Raw genomic sequence first — 17012 nt, 5'->3', positions numbered from 1 at the left:
ATAGATGATATCAGTCATTTCACGTTACTGGTATTAGACTGTGCACTCATAATAAGGGGCAGAGTTTGGCAACTGATCAGTAATTTTACTTAGGAAATGTAAACTTTTTTTTATAAAGGTATTTTTTAATCTACAATAAATATACAGGGTGTTACAAAAAGGTACTGCCGAACTTTCAGGAAACATTCCTCACACACAAATAAAGAAAAGATGTTATGTGGACATGTGTCCGGAAACGCTTAATTTCCACGTTAGAGCTCATTTTAGTCTTAGGGAGCACGGAACATTCCAGCCTATGACTCGCGACTGGGGAAGACCTAGAACGACGAGGACACCTGCAATGGACGAGGCAATTCTTCGTGCAGTTGACGATAACCCTAATGTCAGCGTCAGAGAAGTTGCTGCTGTACAAGGTAACGTTGACCACGTCACTGTATGGAGAGTGCTACGGGAGAACCAGCTGTTTCCGTACCATGTACAGCGTGTGCAGGCACTATCTGCAGCTGATTGGCCTCCACGGGTACACTTCTGCGAATGGTTCATCCAACAATGTGTCAATCCTCATTTCAGTGCAAATGTTCTCTTTACGGATGAGGCTTCATTCCAACGTGATCAAATCGTAAATTTTCACAATCAACATGTGTGGGCTGACGAGAATCCGCACGCAATTGCGCAATCACGTCATCAACACAGATTTTCTGTGAACGTTTGGGCAGGGAATTGTTGGTGATGTCTTGATTGGGCCCTATGTTCTTCCACCTACGCTCAATGGAGCACGTAATCATGATTTCATACGGGGTACTCTACCTGTGCTGCTAGGAAATGTGCCTTTATAAGTACGACACAACTTGTGGTTCATGCACGATGGAGCTCCTGCACATTTCAGTCGAAGTGTTCGTACGCTCCTCAACAACAGATTCCGTGACCGATGGATTGGTAGAGGTGGACCAATTCCATGGCCTCCACGCTCTCCTGACATCAACCCTTTTGACGTTCATTTATGGGGACATTTGAAAGCTCTTGTCTACGCAACCCGCGTACCAAATGTAGAGACTCTTCGTGCTCGTATTATGGACGGCTGTGATACAATACGCCATTCTCCAGGGCTGCATCAGCGCATCAGGGATTCCATGCGACGGAGGGTGGAAGTATGTATCCTCGCTAACGGAGGAAATTTTGAACATTTGCTGTAACAAAGTGTTTGAAGTCACGCTGGTACGTTCTGTTGCTGTGTGTTTCCATTCCATGATTAATGTGATTTGAAGAGAAGTAATAAAATGAGCTCTAATATGGAAAGTAAGCGTTTCCGGACACATGTCCACATAACATATTATCTTTCTTTGTGTGTGAGGAATGTTTCCTGAAAATTTGGCCGTACCTTTTTGTAACACCTTGTATAAGCAGGGACAGCGTTTATCATTTAGTAGGATAAGTTGCCTTCATCATTCATTTATGTTTAGATTGTAATTTATAGAATTAAGAGATCCTAAGATCCGCTGCAGGGGATAGTTAGACTGGGCCAAATCTGCATTTAGCGTTTATTATTTTCCGTTGTGCACATTCATTTTACATCCGCCAGGAGTAGTATCTTGGACAACTTCTGACTGAAATATGGTGGAACTGTGGTGACAGCGATATCGTGGTGTTCCATGAGCTCCATGCTTAATGTGTGAGCTCGTATCACTGCTAAGGATTGTGTGAAAATTCTGTCTCATCTGGTCCATCTCATGGTGTAATATTTGGTGATGCTGTGTCGCAAGAAGGCGGTGCCCCGGTTCACAACTCTCACATTACCCAGAATTTGCATTGTGCTCACAATTATGAAATTCCCCATCTTCCCTGGCCACCACAGTCACCAGATCTCAACATAATTTAGACTTTGTAGTGTACTTTGGGAGAGGGGGGCGTGGGCGCTATCCAGCTCCATCACCTTTACGTGAACTTGCCACTGACTTGCAGGCAGAATGACACGATATTCCCTTGAAAACCACACAGGACATGCATTTATGAAATCAGATACGACTGTAACGTGTTCGGAATGGCAAAAATTTTCCTACACCGTATTCTTCTTCTTCTTCTTATACTGGACACACAAACTGTAGCTGGTCCTTGGCCTCAGTCTTTCCAGCCTTCCACACATTTCGGTCAGCTTCATCCTCATACCCAAGACCCAGTATCTGTATGCCTTCCATGTTATTAATGTTGCATCTCGATCTCATCCGTCCTAGTGGTGTCATTCCTTCGGCTTCTCCACCCATCACTGTCATTATCACCTTGTTCTCTCCTCTCCCCCTCACATTTCCATACCACCTGAGTCTTTTAATTTTCACACTCCCTACGATATATATAATTGTATGAGCTCTATGTTTTTCCTTATTCTCCCCTGGTCATTTTCTTTCGAAGGTCCATATATTTTTCTCAGTACTTTATTTTCGATAGTGATGAATTTTTCCCCTCTTTTTTTTTGTCAGAGTCTATGTCTCGCTTGCTTAGCAAGTTTGTTTTAATGATGGTCTAATATATTCTTATTTTTGCCTGTCTGGAAAGTAATTTAGATAGTATGATGTTATGTATAGCTCCTGGACATCTTTCCACGTCTTGAATTCTCGTTACGATCCGTTGCTCTATAAGGTTCTGTTTGTTAATGTTGACGCTGAGGTAAGTTAAGGTGTCTGCCTTCTGTATTGTTAGGTTCCTCATTATTAGATGGTTTGGTCGTAATAGACCTCTTCTTCTTATTACCATGAACTTCCTTTTATTTTCATTTATACTTAGACCAACTTTCCTAGCTTCTTCCATGTGTACAGTTCCCATTATCTCCAGGTCTTCCATGCTCTTTCCTATCATCACAATCTCATCTGCTAAAGCCTGAACATTCATCTTTTTCCCTATGGTGATTCCTGCAGATTCCTGTGTTTACTCAGGATGCTATTGTGCACCAAATTTAAGAAGGTTGATCATATGTTATCTCCATGTCTCACTCCTGTGTTTACCTCTAATGTCTCTGTTCTTTCACTCTACACTTTGATTCCATCACACACATTCTAGTTAGCTTTATCAGCTTGTCCGGTATCACACATCCTGCCATTGTCGTCCACATCTCCTGTCTCACTGTGCTGTCATATGCTTAGTTAAAGTCTATAAACACGCAGAAAGGAATCGCGATTGTTCTCCCAGTTCTCATCTAGTATTTGTCTTACTTTGAATATTTGATCGGTTGTATTAGGGATGAAAACGTGTCTTTGATGTTTCCATACTTTTACCCAACACCAGTAGGTCACGGTTGAACAGGAATCTTGTACAAAGATAACGGCACAGAGGCATACAGAAGTAAGGAACAGTGACCGACCTTGTTGTTGTTGTTGTTGTTGTTGTGGTCTTCAGCCCTGAGACTGGTTTGATGCAGCTCTCCATGCTACTCCATCCTGTGCAAGCTTCTTCATCTCCCAGTACCTACTGCAACCTACAACCTTCTGAATCTGCTTAGTGTATTCATCTCTTGATTTCCCTCTACGACTTTTACCCTCCACGCTGCCCTCCAAATACCAAATTGGTGATCCCATGATGCCTCAGAATATGTCCTACCAACTGATCCCTTCTTCAAATCAAGTTGTGCCACAAACTCCTCCCTAATTCTATTCAATACCTCCTCATTAGTTATGTGATCTACCCATCTAATCTTCAGCATCCTTCTGTAGCATCACATTTCGAGAGCTTCTATTTTCTTGTTGTCCAAACTATTTATCGTCCACAGTTCACTTTCATACATGGCTACACTCCATACAAATACTTTCAGAAACAACTTGCTGACACTTAAATCTATACTTGATGTTAACAAATTTCTCTTCTTCAGAAACGGCTTCTTTGCCATTTCCAGTCTACATTTTATATCCTCTCTACTTCGACCAGTTACTTTGCTCCCCAAATAGCAAAACTCCTTTACTACTTTAAGCGTCTCATTACCTAATCTAATTCCCTCAGCATCACCCGAATTAATACGACTACATTCCATATCCTCGTTTTGCTTTTGTTGAAGTTCATCTTATATCCTCCTTTCAAGACACCGTCCATTCCGTTCAAGTGCTACTCCAAGTCCTTTGCTGTGTCCGACAGAATTACAATGTCATCGGCGAACCTCAAAGTTTTTATTTCTTCTCCATCGATTTTAATACCTACTCCGACCGAGCGAGGTGGCGCAGTGGTTAGACACTGGACTCGCATTCGGGAGGACGACGGTTCAATCCCGCGTCCGGCCATCCTGATTTAGGTTTTCCGTGATTTCCCTAAAACGCTCCAGGCAAACGCCGGAATGGTTCCTTTCAAAGGGCACGGCCGACTTCCTTCCCCGTCCTTCCCTAATCCGATGAGACCGATGACCTCGCTGTCTGGTCTCCTTCCCCGAAACAACCATCCAACCAACCTACTCCGAATTTTTCTTTTGTTTCCTTTACTGCTTGCTCAATATACAGATTGAATAACATCCTAGAGAGGCTACAGCGCCGTATCACTCCCTTCCCAACCACTGCTTCCCTTTTATGTTTCTCGTCTCTTATAACTGCCATCTGGTTTCTGTACAAATTGTAAATAGCCTTTCGCTCCCTGTTTTTTACCCCTGCCACCTTCAGAGTTTGAAAGAGAGTTTTCCAGTCAACATTGTCAAAAGCTTTTCTAAGTCCACAAATGCTAGAAACGTAGGTTTGCCTTTCCGTAATCTATCTTCTAAGATAAGTCGTAGGGTCAGTATTGCCTCACATGTTCCAACATTCCTACGGAATCCAAACTTATCTTTGCCGAGGTCGCCTTCTACCGGTTTTTCCATTCGTCTGTAGAGAATTTGCGTTAGTATTTTGCAGTCGTGACTTATTAAACTGATAGTTCGGTAATTTTCACATCTGTCAACACCTGCTTTCTCTGGGATTGCAATTCTTATATTTCTCTAGACGTCTGAGGGTATTTCCGCTGTCTCATACATCTTGCTCACCAGATGGTAGAGTTTTGTTAGGACTGGCTCTCCCAAGGCTGTCAGTAGTTCTAATGTAATGTTGTCTACTCCCGGGGTCTTGTTTCGACTCAGGTCTTTCAATGCCCTGTCAAACTATTCACGCATTTTCATATCTCCCATTTCATCTTCATCTACATCCTCTCCCACTTCTATATTAACTCCGCTTACATTGCCCTTATATAGACCGTCTATACACTCCCTCCACCTTTCTGCTTTCCCTTCTTTGCTTAGAACTGGGTTTCCATCTGGTCTCTTCATGTTCATATAAGAGGTTCTCTTTTCTCCAAAGATCTCTTTAATTTTCGTGTCTATCTTACCCCTAGTGAGATAATCCTCTACATCCTCACATTTGTCCTCTAGCCATCCCTGCTTAGCCATTTTGCCCTTACTGTCTATCTCATTTTTGAGACGTTTGTATTCCTTTTTGTCTGCTTCATTTACTGCACTTTTATATTTTCTCCTTTCATCAATTAAATTCAATAGTTCTTCTGTTACCCAAGGATTTCTACTAGCCCTCGTCTTTTTACCTATTTGATCCTCTGCTGCCTTCACTTCTTCATCCCTCAAAGCTACCTATTCTTCTTCTACTGTATTTCTATCTCTCATTTCTGTCAATTGTTCCCTTATGCTCTCCCTGAAACTATGTATAACCTCTGGTTTAGTCAGTTTATCCAGATCCCATCTCCTTAAATTCCCACCTTTTTGCAATTTCTTCAGTTTTATTCTACAGTTCATAACCAATAGATTGTGGTCAGAGTCCATATCTGCCCCTGGAAATGTCTTACAATTTAAAACCTGGTTCCTAAATCTCTGTCTTACCATTATATAATCTATCTGATATCTTCTAGTAACTCCAGGCGTCTTTCATGTATACAACCTTCTTTCGTGATTCTTGAACGAGGTGTCAGCTATGATTAAGTTATGCTCTGTGCAAAATTCTACCAGGGGGCTTCCTCTTTCATCTCTTACTTCCAGTCCATATTCACCTACTACGATTACTTCTCGCCCTCTTCCTACTATCGAATTCCAGTCACACATGACTATTAAATTTTCGTCTCCCTTCACTATCTGAATAATTTCTTTTATCTCATCACAAATTTCATCAATTTCTCCGTCATTTGCATAGCTAGTTGGCATATAAACTTGTACTACTGTAGTAGGCGTGGGCTTTGTATCTATCTTGGCCACAATAATGCGTTCATTATGCTGTTTGTAGTAGCTTACCCGCACTCCTATTTTTTATTCATTAACAAACCTACTCCTGCATTACCCCTATTTGATCTTATATTTATGACCCTGTATTCACGTGACCAAAAGTCATATTCCTCCTGCCACCGAGCCCCACTAATTCCCACTGTATCTAACTTTAACCTATCCATTTCCCTTTTTAAATTTTCTAACCTACCTGCCCGATTAAGGGATCTAACATTCCACGTTCCGATCCGTAGAACGCCAGTTTTCCTTCTCCTGATAACGACGTCGTCTTGAGTAGCCCCCGCCTGGAGATCCGAAAGGGGGACTATTTTACTTCCGGAATATTTTACCCGAGAGGACGCCATTATCATTTAACCATACACTAAAGATGCATGCGCTCGGGAAAAATTACGGCTGTAGCTTCCCCTTGCTTTCAACCGTTCGCAGTACCAGCTGAGCAAGGCCGTTTTGGCTAGTGTTGCAAGGGCACATCAGTCAATCATCCAGACTGTTACCCCTGTAAGTATTGAAAAGGCTGCTGCCCCTCTTCAGGAACCACACGTCTGATGGCCTCTCAACAGATACCCCACCGTTGTGGTTTCACCTACGGTATGCCTATTTGTATCGCTGAGGCATGCAAGCCTCCCCACCAACGGCAAGGTCCATGGTTCATGGGGTGGAAGGGAGGGGGGGCTGGTGATCGACCGTAAGACATAAAAAATGTAGCGTCTGTTGTTGAAATTATATACACATCAAAAAAGTTTTTCATTACCTCCGTACCGAGAGTTCCGGAGATTGTACCGAAAATGGGAATAGAGATCAACAAAAACATTATTTCCGCCCTTATTATTGCTCATGAAAACAATGCATTGCATGTTGTGCCACCATACAGCTAGACCTTCACAGGTGGTGGTCCAGATTCCTGTACACACCGGTGCCCCTAATACCCAGTAGCACATCGTCTTGCACTGATGCATACCTGTATTTGTCGTGGCATAGTTCATCAAGGCACTGTTGGTCCAGATTGTCCCACTCCTCAACTGCGATTCGGCGTACATACCTCAGAGTGGTTGGTCGGTCACGTCGTCCATAAGCAGCCCTTTTCAAACTATTCTAGCCATGTTTGATTGGGTTCATGTCTGGGTAACATGCTGGCCGCTCTAGTCGAGTGTTGTCGTTATCCTGAAGGATGTCATTCACAAGATGTGCATTACGGGTGCGCGAATTTTCGTCCATGAAGACGAATGCGTCGCCAATATCCTGCCAATATGGCTGCACTATCAGTCGGCGGATGACATTCACGTATTGTACAGCCGTTACAGTGTGTTACGGGTCCACGTAATGCCACATCAAAACAGCAGGGAACCTCCACCTCGCTGCACTCGCTGGACAGTGTGTCTAAGGCGTTCAGCCTGACCGGGTTACCTCCATACACGTCTCCCACGATTGTCTGGTTGAAGGCATACACGACAATCAACGGTGAAGAGAACGTGATGCCAATCCTCGGCGGTCCATTCTGCTTGTTGTTGGGTCCATCTGTACCGAGCTGCATGGTATCGTGGTTGCAAAGATGGACCTCGCCATGAACGTCGGGAGTGAAGTTGCGCATAGTGCAGGCTATTGCGCACAGTTCGAGTCGTAACACGACATTCTGTGGCTGCATGAAAAGCATTATTCAACATGATGTCGTTGCTGTCAGGGTCCTCCGCCCCCTAATCCGTAGGCAGAGCCGTCCACTATAGTAGAAGCCCTTGGGCGGCCTGAGCGAGGCATGTCATCGACAGCTTCTGTCTCTCTGTATCTCCTCCATGTCCGAACAACATTGCTTTGGTTCACTCCGAGTCGCCTGGACACTTTCCATTTTGAGATACCTTCCTGGCACAAAGTAACAATGCACACGCGATCGAATCGCGGTATTGACGGTCTAGGCACGGTTGAACTACAGACAACACCAGCCGTGTTCCTCCTTCCTGGTGAAATGACGGACTGATCTGCTGTCGGACGCCCTCCGTCTAATAGGCGCTGCTCATGCATGGTTGTTTACATATCTGGGAGGGTTCAGTGACGTCTCTCAACAGCCAATGGGACTTTGTTGGCGATGCAATGTGCACAGTGAACGTCTATCTTCAGGAGTTCTGGGAACCGGTACGATGCAAACCTTTTTCTGATGTGTTTATAAACCAGAGATGATAATGTTGCGTACCCTGTGGTGTCCCATACTGTCGCACCAACAACTGGGGGTTGGGTGACAATAGCGAATGGTGTCTGCCAACACTGTTTTCATCAAGACGGCAACACAATGGCAGGTCCATTCTTATGCTGCACGCAGATCCAGGACTCATAAAAGGTGGCATGATGCTACTTATGTATCCAGTATTGTTCGGAACGCTTCTGCTGGTTCAAATATATCTGCAGCTGCAGCAAGTGTAGCAGCAACAATAGTTATCATGCTTCCTGATCATAGTACTGCAGAGGTTGTACTGTCTATGCAATTGTTTGACTCCAAACAACCCCATTTATGACCAAGGCAAGAACTTCAACAAACGTTTCGCATAATACGACAAGTCGCAAAGGTGCTGTTGCTATTGTGACTGATCCTGTGCCTATTGGGATGTTGCCAATGTTGTCTGTCTGCAAATGTACACACAGTTATCACGACCCTGCCTATGAACAGAACGCCGCACTTGAGTGGGTTGCAGCAAATGAGTTGAATGTAGGGACTGATTAGTCTGTGGAAAAGTAGAATGGCCACTCATCATGGCATAAGAGGACAGTCGCGACCAATGATCATATCTGCATCATCACTTTGCGTGCAGAAGGCTTGTGAGCCGGAGAAGTTTTCGACGTGTGCAGCAGAGTCAGAGTGATGTGGTGCAGAGAGAGAATCAATGCCAGTGGACAGGTAGTGTTGTCGACCTACGCGGAACAGGCCGTCCATGTTCAACAGATGCACAGGATAAGCTATAGCTAAGGCTTTTCAGTCACAATAACCGTGGGCTGAATGACCTGCAACTGAATACGACGTTCCAGGAGGTAACAGAACGTGATGTACCGCTTCAAACTGATATGGCACGATTGAATGCTGTGAATCTTGTCGACGGCCAAGGAGAATACTTTGTCGTACACCACAACAGCAGGGACACCGTTAAAGGTGGACCAGAACACATGCAGAGTAGACGTCTCAGGTGCTCGCACTGGGTGGGGAAATTTGGATCTGTTTGTACCCTGATAATCGCAGGCAGGTAATATCGAAGGTCTCCAACATTGAGTCCCACATGTGGAACAACGTGGTGCTGGATGATGATCTGGGATGAAATAACATTGGACCATCGTACAACTCTCGTGGTTATTGAGGGCACCCTTACATCTCTATAGTATGGGGACAAGATTCTACAGCCATTAGTGGTAGTGTATCGCCAAAATTTTGGTGACAGTTTGTCTTGATCACGTGCTCACCGTGTTGTTCCCGTGAACACGTTCCTACACCAGGCTAGGCTCACCATAATGGAGTAACCTCTTTGTTCCCCAGACATACACTCAATCGAATACGTGTGGCATCGATTCAAGCAAACTGTTCTTGGACGTTGACAATGACCACGCTCTCTGGGTGATTTGTGACTGAATAGCTGGTGAAGGGTGAGGCAGTTTGTCGCTGGGCTGTCTCTATGGTCTTATCGCTGGCATGCAACGACGGATTAATACCCGCATCTGAGCAAGGCGACATTCCACCAAATGACGTCGCTCAAGTGGGCTGTGACACACCCCCCCCTGTGGGAAGAGACGAGTCTGTCGTTATAGATTCTTTTTTTTTCATTTTCATTTTATATTTTCGTGTTGATGGTCTGGGCACCTTGTATATGAATAGACACGAATGCTTCAGAGCCAGTTTCTGCTTTGTCTGCCACGAATTTCGAAATTTAGGAGTGATGCACCACTGTTTTTGATGTGCGTACATGACACAGCCGTACACTACGGTACAGACGTGTGAACAGCATATCTGCCCTCTCGGGTGGTTGTCGCTTGATTAAAGCGGTTCCATATTCGCGTGGTAGTCGTGGGACCTCGTCGAACGTAACAAGCAGGATTATGTCGTAAAGGAAGACTGCAGTCTTCACAGGCCACGAATTTGGACGTGTTTCACGAGTTGCAGTACTGTTTTCTCACAAGAAACTGACTTCCAAATGCGATATCTGACTCAGAAACTCACTACACACTGTTTTCTTGTACACAGCTACTGCATCCGTTTACAGCTGCCTACTTTGCACATTTGACTTGTATTCGGAAGCACGTAGCACCGTCTGTGCAGTTTTGAAGTTCGCTGCCTGCCACTTCCACGGGCGTGCAGGCAGTGCAGCAGTGTGGCAGTGCGCGGCGCCTGCAGCTGGCCGCGGGCTGTGTGTTGCAGGCGCGCCGGTGGTGCACCCCAGCAACGCGACCGTGTCGGCGCGCAGCGGCCAGAGCGTCACGCTGCGCTTCGAGTTCTGCGCCAACCCGGCGGCGCAGCGGGCCCTCTGGCTCGTGTCGTCCGCCGCCGCCGCGGCGCTGCTGCGGCCCGGAAACGCCACCGGCCGCCTCACCGCCCACAACCTCACCGTCAGTAGCTCTCTGCTCTACTCTCTCCTCTATTGCAACATTTCCCTCACTTCTCCCCACTCAGCTCGCAACTTCTGTTCCTCTTCTGTTCGTGTTGTTTCCTGCTTTTCGAGCATAGATTCACCATCTTTTTGTGCTGTGTTTTCCTTTTTTCTGTCCATTTACTTACTTACTTTTTCCTTTCAAAGACTTTTAAATTCAGTATTCCATTCTTTAAATAGTTCCTTTCTTTTACTTACAGCGCTTTGTTGTTGTTTCTTTCCATTCTTTCTTACTTCCCTACTTCGTACTTATGTTCCATTATTAAATTTATTTTTTCAAGCTTTTAAATAGTTAATTCCTACCATGCTCAATTATTTGCCATTCTTTCTCATTTCCGTACTTCATGCAGTCCTTTGCTTATTTAAATTTATTATTTCAGTCTTTAAATAGTTTATTTCCATCATATACAATTTTTTATCGTAGTTTCTTTCTATATATGATTATTTCTTTGTATTTCTATGTCTGAATATCTTTTGTATCTATTTCTGGTTAAAGCATAATCTCTTTCTCTCCTACTATTTCTTATATCTGTTTTATATCTTTCTAGCTCTATCTGATATTTTTGCAAGGCATTTTAATTCACTAATTCATTCTATTTTACCTGAATTTCTATGTATTTTAGTTAACTGTTTTTATATTTTTCACGAAATTTATATTTTTTACTGATTTCTCTATTTACCAATTATTAGAAGATGTATATTTCATGAAAGTATTGCAAAATCATCTGCAAAAGATGGGTATTTCACTGTGCTTTCATTCTATTCCTTCTTCCTATTGGTGCCGTGAAGATGGACTTAGGCTAATTACCACGCAGACAGAGTCAAACAGACAGTTATTCCTTCTGCAATCCATCGGGCAATGGAGCGAGTTGAAATCTTAATACCTTTCACAATGGGAGGTTCCTTTTGCCAACACTGGAGCGTGATTTGTGGAACATATGAAGTCTGTGTACGCACGCACACGCGTGAGAGAGAGATAGAGAAAGAGAGAGAGAGAGAGAGAGGGTGTGGGTGTGTGTGTGTGTGTGTGTGTGTGTGTGTGTGTGAGAGAGGGATAGAGAGAGAGACAGACAGAGAGAGAGAGAGACAGAGCGAGAGAAAGAGAGATAGAGAGAGAGAGATAGAAAGTGTGCGAGAGTGTGCTTACCTATTTAGATCACTGAAAAGCGAGGTTATTGGCGTCCTTGCTAAAAGAGTCTGACACGAATCTTCGAAGGTCGTTCAGTAAATAGTGTTCCGCCATCTCTTTCTCAGTATATATATCTGCTGAAGAAATGGAATTTGGTCACAATATCCGTCCATGTTCTTTGAAATGTAATGTTTTTCTGCATATTCTCCGTCACGTTCTATGGCCTTACTCCAGCGTTGTGTACGATATGTATTCCATATTGGTAAAGCTTCTACGCTGTGCTCGTAAAATAACGGAACGAAGATTAGAGGTTAATGTTCCATCGACAGTGAGATCATTAAGAGACGGAGCATCACCCCAGATTATTGAAGGATGCGATTGGAACACGCTTGTGCCCCTTTCTGAGGAACCATATCAGTATTTGTCTGCAGCCATTTTGTGAAATCACGAGAAACCTAAATCGGTATGGCTGGACGCGGGTTTGAATGGTCGTCCTCCCGAATGTGAGTCCAGTGTCCTAACCACTGCAACGCCTCGCTCTGTACCGTCGTATGTTTCCACTCCAAGAACTACACTGTCATCGTCGTCAAAGTGTGCCTCACATACAGAATCTTAAGTGGTCCAAACAGATGCGAGTTGTGATATGGGCTATAGTGTGGACAAAGCAATGATTTCCAACCAAATCTGGCGATGTCCTCCCGACTTATGAGACTTTTGTGTTGACGCATAGTCTCGCGTTGGAGTAACATTTATTTAAGATTCTTGTCAAACGAACCACACTGGAAGTGGTTCTTGAGTTTGTTGAGGGTCTTCACACATGCCTCTGAACTACCATAATGGCAACATGTCCACGAGAATGACATTATCACTAGCCCAAATGATTGTAAACTTAACTCTTCCACCAGCTGGACCCGTCTTCAGTTTCTTCTTTTTCGGGGATTGCTGTTGATGCAACTCCAGTGAGTACTTATTTATTTCCGGCTAAAACAACCTGTTACAAAAAGGCCTCACCATTGGCCGCAAGCTGCTCCAAGAGTTCGGATGCCATGACTTTGCTTTGAATCTAGTTGTCTGTTATGAGCATTCGTGGAACAGATCCTGAGAACACCTTTCAATATCCAAGAGTGTCATTCATTGTACATGCAGTTACAGTGCTCGCTGATAGCTGTGGATACAGTTTTCGAGTTGCGGTGCATCTATCTGCACTAATAATGGCATCAACCCGATTCCCCATGTCGGGAGCAGTGGCCGCCTCAGGACGTCCCTAATGCGGCGTCATGGAGCTCAGTTTCTCCACTTACTGGCGCTTTAACTCTCTTTACTCATCACCCAGAACTACCCCAATCAACTGCATCGGTACGATACGCTAGAAATCAATTTTTATGGTTAAAGACCACGGATTCTCTTTCGGCAGCCGAGTACTCAGATAAGTTACGTTTCTTGAAAGGAATGTCTTGCGTAAACGCAGTTCCATGGATCACTGTCGTTCCGCCGTTAGTTCACATTCTTCGAAACTTCGCATACTCGCAGAAGAAACATGAAATCTGGAGCACCTGAAATGCATTCTCTGTAAAAAAAAAAAAAAAAAAAAAAAAAAAAAAAAAAAAAAAAAAAAAAGGAACAGGGATGTTATTTATTTATTTTTATTTTCAATAAAGATCACTCTTTTAAAAGGAACATGTAGATCATTTCATGGTATAGGATGTGCATTACATATTTAGTGGTGAGAGAAGCGTGAGGTTCATTGTCAAATGATGTGCACACCGACTGCACTCGGCACATCCCAACTGCGTGGGGGGTCGAGGAAGACTGCCTGAAGATAGTTGGCAAAGGTTTTCCGATCTATGAACCTCATTGTGGGCTTGCTGCAAGAAATACTACAAGTCAAGTCGCGACTTGGCAGCATCCCCATAGAGGTACGCGATCGTCCAACCTTTGACCCAGATGATCGACTGTGATTTAGCCGCCGGAAGGTAGTCACTCTCCGGATGTAAGAAGGAAGCAGGTGTAATATGTTTCCGGGTCACACGGAGGTAGCAAGCCACCATCGGTCTTCCTAGGAGCCAGACGTCCTCCACCGCGATACAAGTTAAGCGGTGATGGTCGTCATCCACTTGGCGACATTTCGGGCATAGTGGAGTGTTCACTAGTCCAATTGCATGGAGCCGTTGGTTGGTGTTGAACTTGCCACAGGCGACAGAGAACCACAGTTCCCGAACGAAGGTAGGAAGGAATTTTTGGTGCACATGTCTCCAAATCTTCGGCCAATGCAACCTGGAGTGTTTGAGTTCAATGACATTACGACTTATCCGTCGTAGCAGCCAAACATAAAAATCCTTCGCGCATGGCGGTCTCGTGCGCGGAAGCTCGTCTCTGATGTAACCAAGTTCCACGATAAATGTTGATACATGCGCAAAATGTGGCATAATGTTGCCCACCGCCACCGGAGGTGTGAGGGAAGAAAGGAACTAGGAGATCCAGTAGGCGGGATGTAAGGGAATCACGCCCGCTACGCCATTGCTTGTACATCGTGGCTAGAAGGAGCGCCGTCGCTCGGCAGTGAACATTCGTAAGTCCGAGTCCCCCCTTGTCCGTAGCGAGCGTGAGCGTTGCGTATCGCACCTTGAGTGCCGATCGAATCATCACAAAATAGCCTAGTGCTGATTGAAGTCGACGCTCGAGCGTGAGTGGTTGGGGCAGGATCTGCGAAATATGCGCCATTCGAGAAACCACATAAGTGTTCAGATACTCGACTCGCTGCAAAGGACCAAGGCGCCGTCGGACCATGGTACGTGTTGTCTGTAAAATACGTCGGTAGTTAACTGCCGCAGTATGTTTTACAGATGAGGTAAAGTCTATGCCGAGGTAGCGGAATCGTTGCACATAAGGAAACGGACTGATTTCTTCCGGTGTAAGGCCCCTTCCAGCCGCCATTGCCGCCGATTTGTTCATGTTCACTGCACTACCCGCCGTCACACTGTGGTCCAACAACAGTTCAAGGACCGTCTTCACCCCTTCCTCAGAACAAACGAGCAGCAGGTGGTCGTCCGCATAGGCACGACATTTGAAGGTGTAGTCCCGTAGTTCCATCCCAGATAGAGAAGTTGTTAGCCTCCCAATTAATGGTTCCAAGGCTACCGCGAACAACGGCATCGAAAGAGGGCAGCCCTGGCGAATGGATCGTCGAATTTGAGTGGGCCCTGTTATACGCCCATTAACCTGTACCAAGGGTTGTGCGCTCCCATAAATCCTTCTAATGAGACCAGTGAAACGGTCTGGAATCACATTTGTTCCAGTACAGCGTACAGATAGTTGTGGCGCACGTTATCAAAAGCACTGTCAAAACCAACCGCCACCATCGTCGCTTAAAGCCGGCACTCCTCCTCCAGCGCTATCACATCACGGCATTCGCCAGTAGCTGTTTGCACATTCACCGATCCATCCGGTGTCGTCTGTTCTGGAAAGAGAACGCTACGAATTAACATACGACATCGGGACGCTAGCAACCGTGCAAAGATCTTATAGTCGGCATTAAGCAGGGTGATGGGGCGATAATGTGTGACCGTACTTCCTGGCGTCGGTTTAAGTACTGGCACCAAGAGGCCTTCCATAAAAGCCGGTGGAGGCCTTCCATAAAAGCCGGTGGAACAGGCGCATCGGAATTTAAAATCTCGTTGTACATTTCCGTCTATCGCGGTGCCATTTCGTTGCAAAATTCTCGATAAAATTCGGCAGGAAGCCCATCAATGCCTGGGGACCGATTCAACGCACCTTGTGCCATCGCATCATGTACTTCCTCACAGCTAATGGCTTCCAGTAAGGTTCCCGCGGCTTCCACCGTCAGTGTACGGAAGACGTACGTGAGTATACGGTCGAGGTCATCGACAGGGGCTGTTTCTTCCCGATAGATGTGTTGGTAATGGTCGACGAATGCAGAGACAATGTCCGCTTGACGCGTCACTCTACGGTCCTCGCGGGTTATTAATTCCCGTACCAAAAGGCGTCGTCGGTGCTTTCGTTCATTCACGACGTGGTGCATGGAAGGAATCTTGTGCCTTATCGTATCATGACATCTGGCGCGCACCATGGTTCCCTGAAGATGTTTCCGAGCTAAAGCCACTACTTTAGCTTTGATTCTTTTGCATTCGATCCAGGTGTCCTGTCGCGGCGGACCATCATCCAGGTCGCTCAGTGCTGCAAAATAAAAGCCTGTCGTACGGCGGCGCCATTCTGCCATCTCCCTGCTATATGAGATGAACATACGGCGAACCGCTGGTTTAGCACAAGTCAGCCATCAATCAAGCATCGTCGCTTACCTTCCAACCTTTCCCTCGCACATCGTCCATGTCTCAAGGATCCGTTGACGGCATTAAGGATCATGTACATGTTGAATCTTTAGTTTCCACGCGGCCTCAGTGTTCCACACATCTCTACGGGGAAGAAGCACCGTACAGATGTAAGCCATGTGATCTGAAAATGCCAATGGTCAGCGTTCCGCGTCCTGGACATCATTTGCATGAGCCCGTGAGATATAAATGCTATCTAATCTGACTTGTCACACAAGTGTATCCCGGTGCATCTCCATGTCGTAATTCCCACGTGTCACTAAGTACAAGGTCGTTGACAACGATTCGCAACTCCTGATGTTTGCTTGCGGCCATTGGTTTTTCTGGCTGAGAACACAGATGAAATATCCACCAATTATTACATTCATAACGTCCATGGAATAGTGGGGCAATGTCTTCTGCATAAAATCGTGATCTTTCCCGCCGCCTATTATTTCCCGACGGTGCATAAAGATTGATGATGCGTGTCCCAAACGTCGTGAAAGCCATTCCCCTGGCCGACGGAAGATAACACACATTTTCCACTGGGAAGCCATCTCACACGCAAACTGCCACCCCACTCCCATTGTGATTTCCGTGTGACGAATAGGATTCGTAGCCTGCGATGCATGGGAGTGCAGCTATGTGGAATTCCTGCAGCAAAGCAATATCCACATCAGATGCCGAAATCGTTTCCTTCAGTAGGTGTATTTTGGCCGGTGAACGCA

At 45.3% G+C, this 17012-nt stretch overlaps 1 protein-coding gene across 1 annotated transcript in view; it reads left to right on the top strand.

Moving 5' to 3' along the window:
* Nucleotides 1-17012, top strand: part of LOC124594672 — a 289502-nt gene that overhangs the window by 176037 nt on the left and 96453 nt on the right. The window contains exon 8 of the mRNA XM_047133040.1: nucleotides 10428-10789. Within this exon, the coding sequence (XP_046988996.1) occupies nucleotides 10428-10789 (362 nt within the window). The remainder of the gene's footprint in view (nucleotides 1-10427; nucleotides 10790-17012) is intronic.

This window comes from Schistocerca americana, chromosome 2 (genome assembly GCF_021461395.2).
Source record: "Schistocerca americana isolate TAMUIC-IGC-003095 chromosome 2, iqSchAmer2.1, whole genome shotgun sequence".
Taxonomy (NCBI): domain Eukaryota; kingdom Metazoa; phylum Arthropoda; class Insecta; order Orthoptera; family Acrididae; genus Schistocerca; species Schistocerca americana.
The sequence above is the reverse complement of the archived record's forward strand: the minus strand, read 5'-3'. Positions and strand labels throughout refer to the sequence as shown.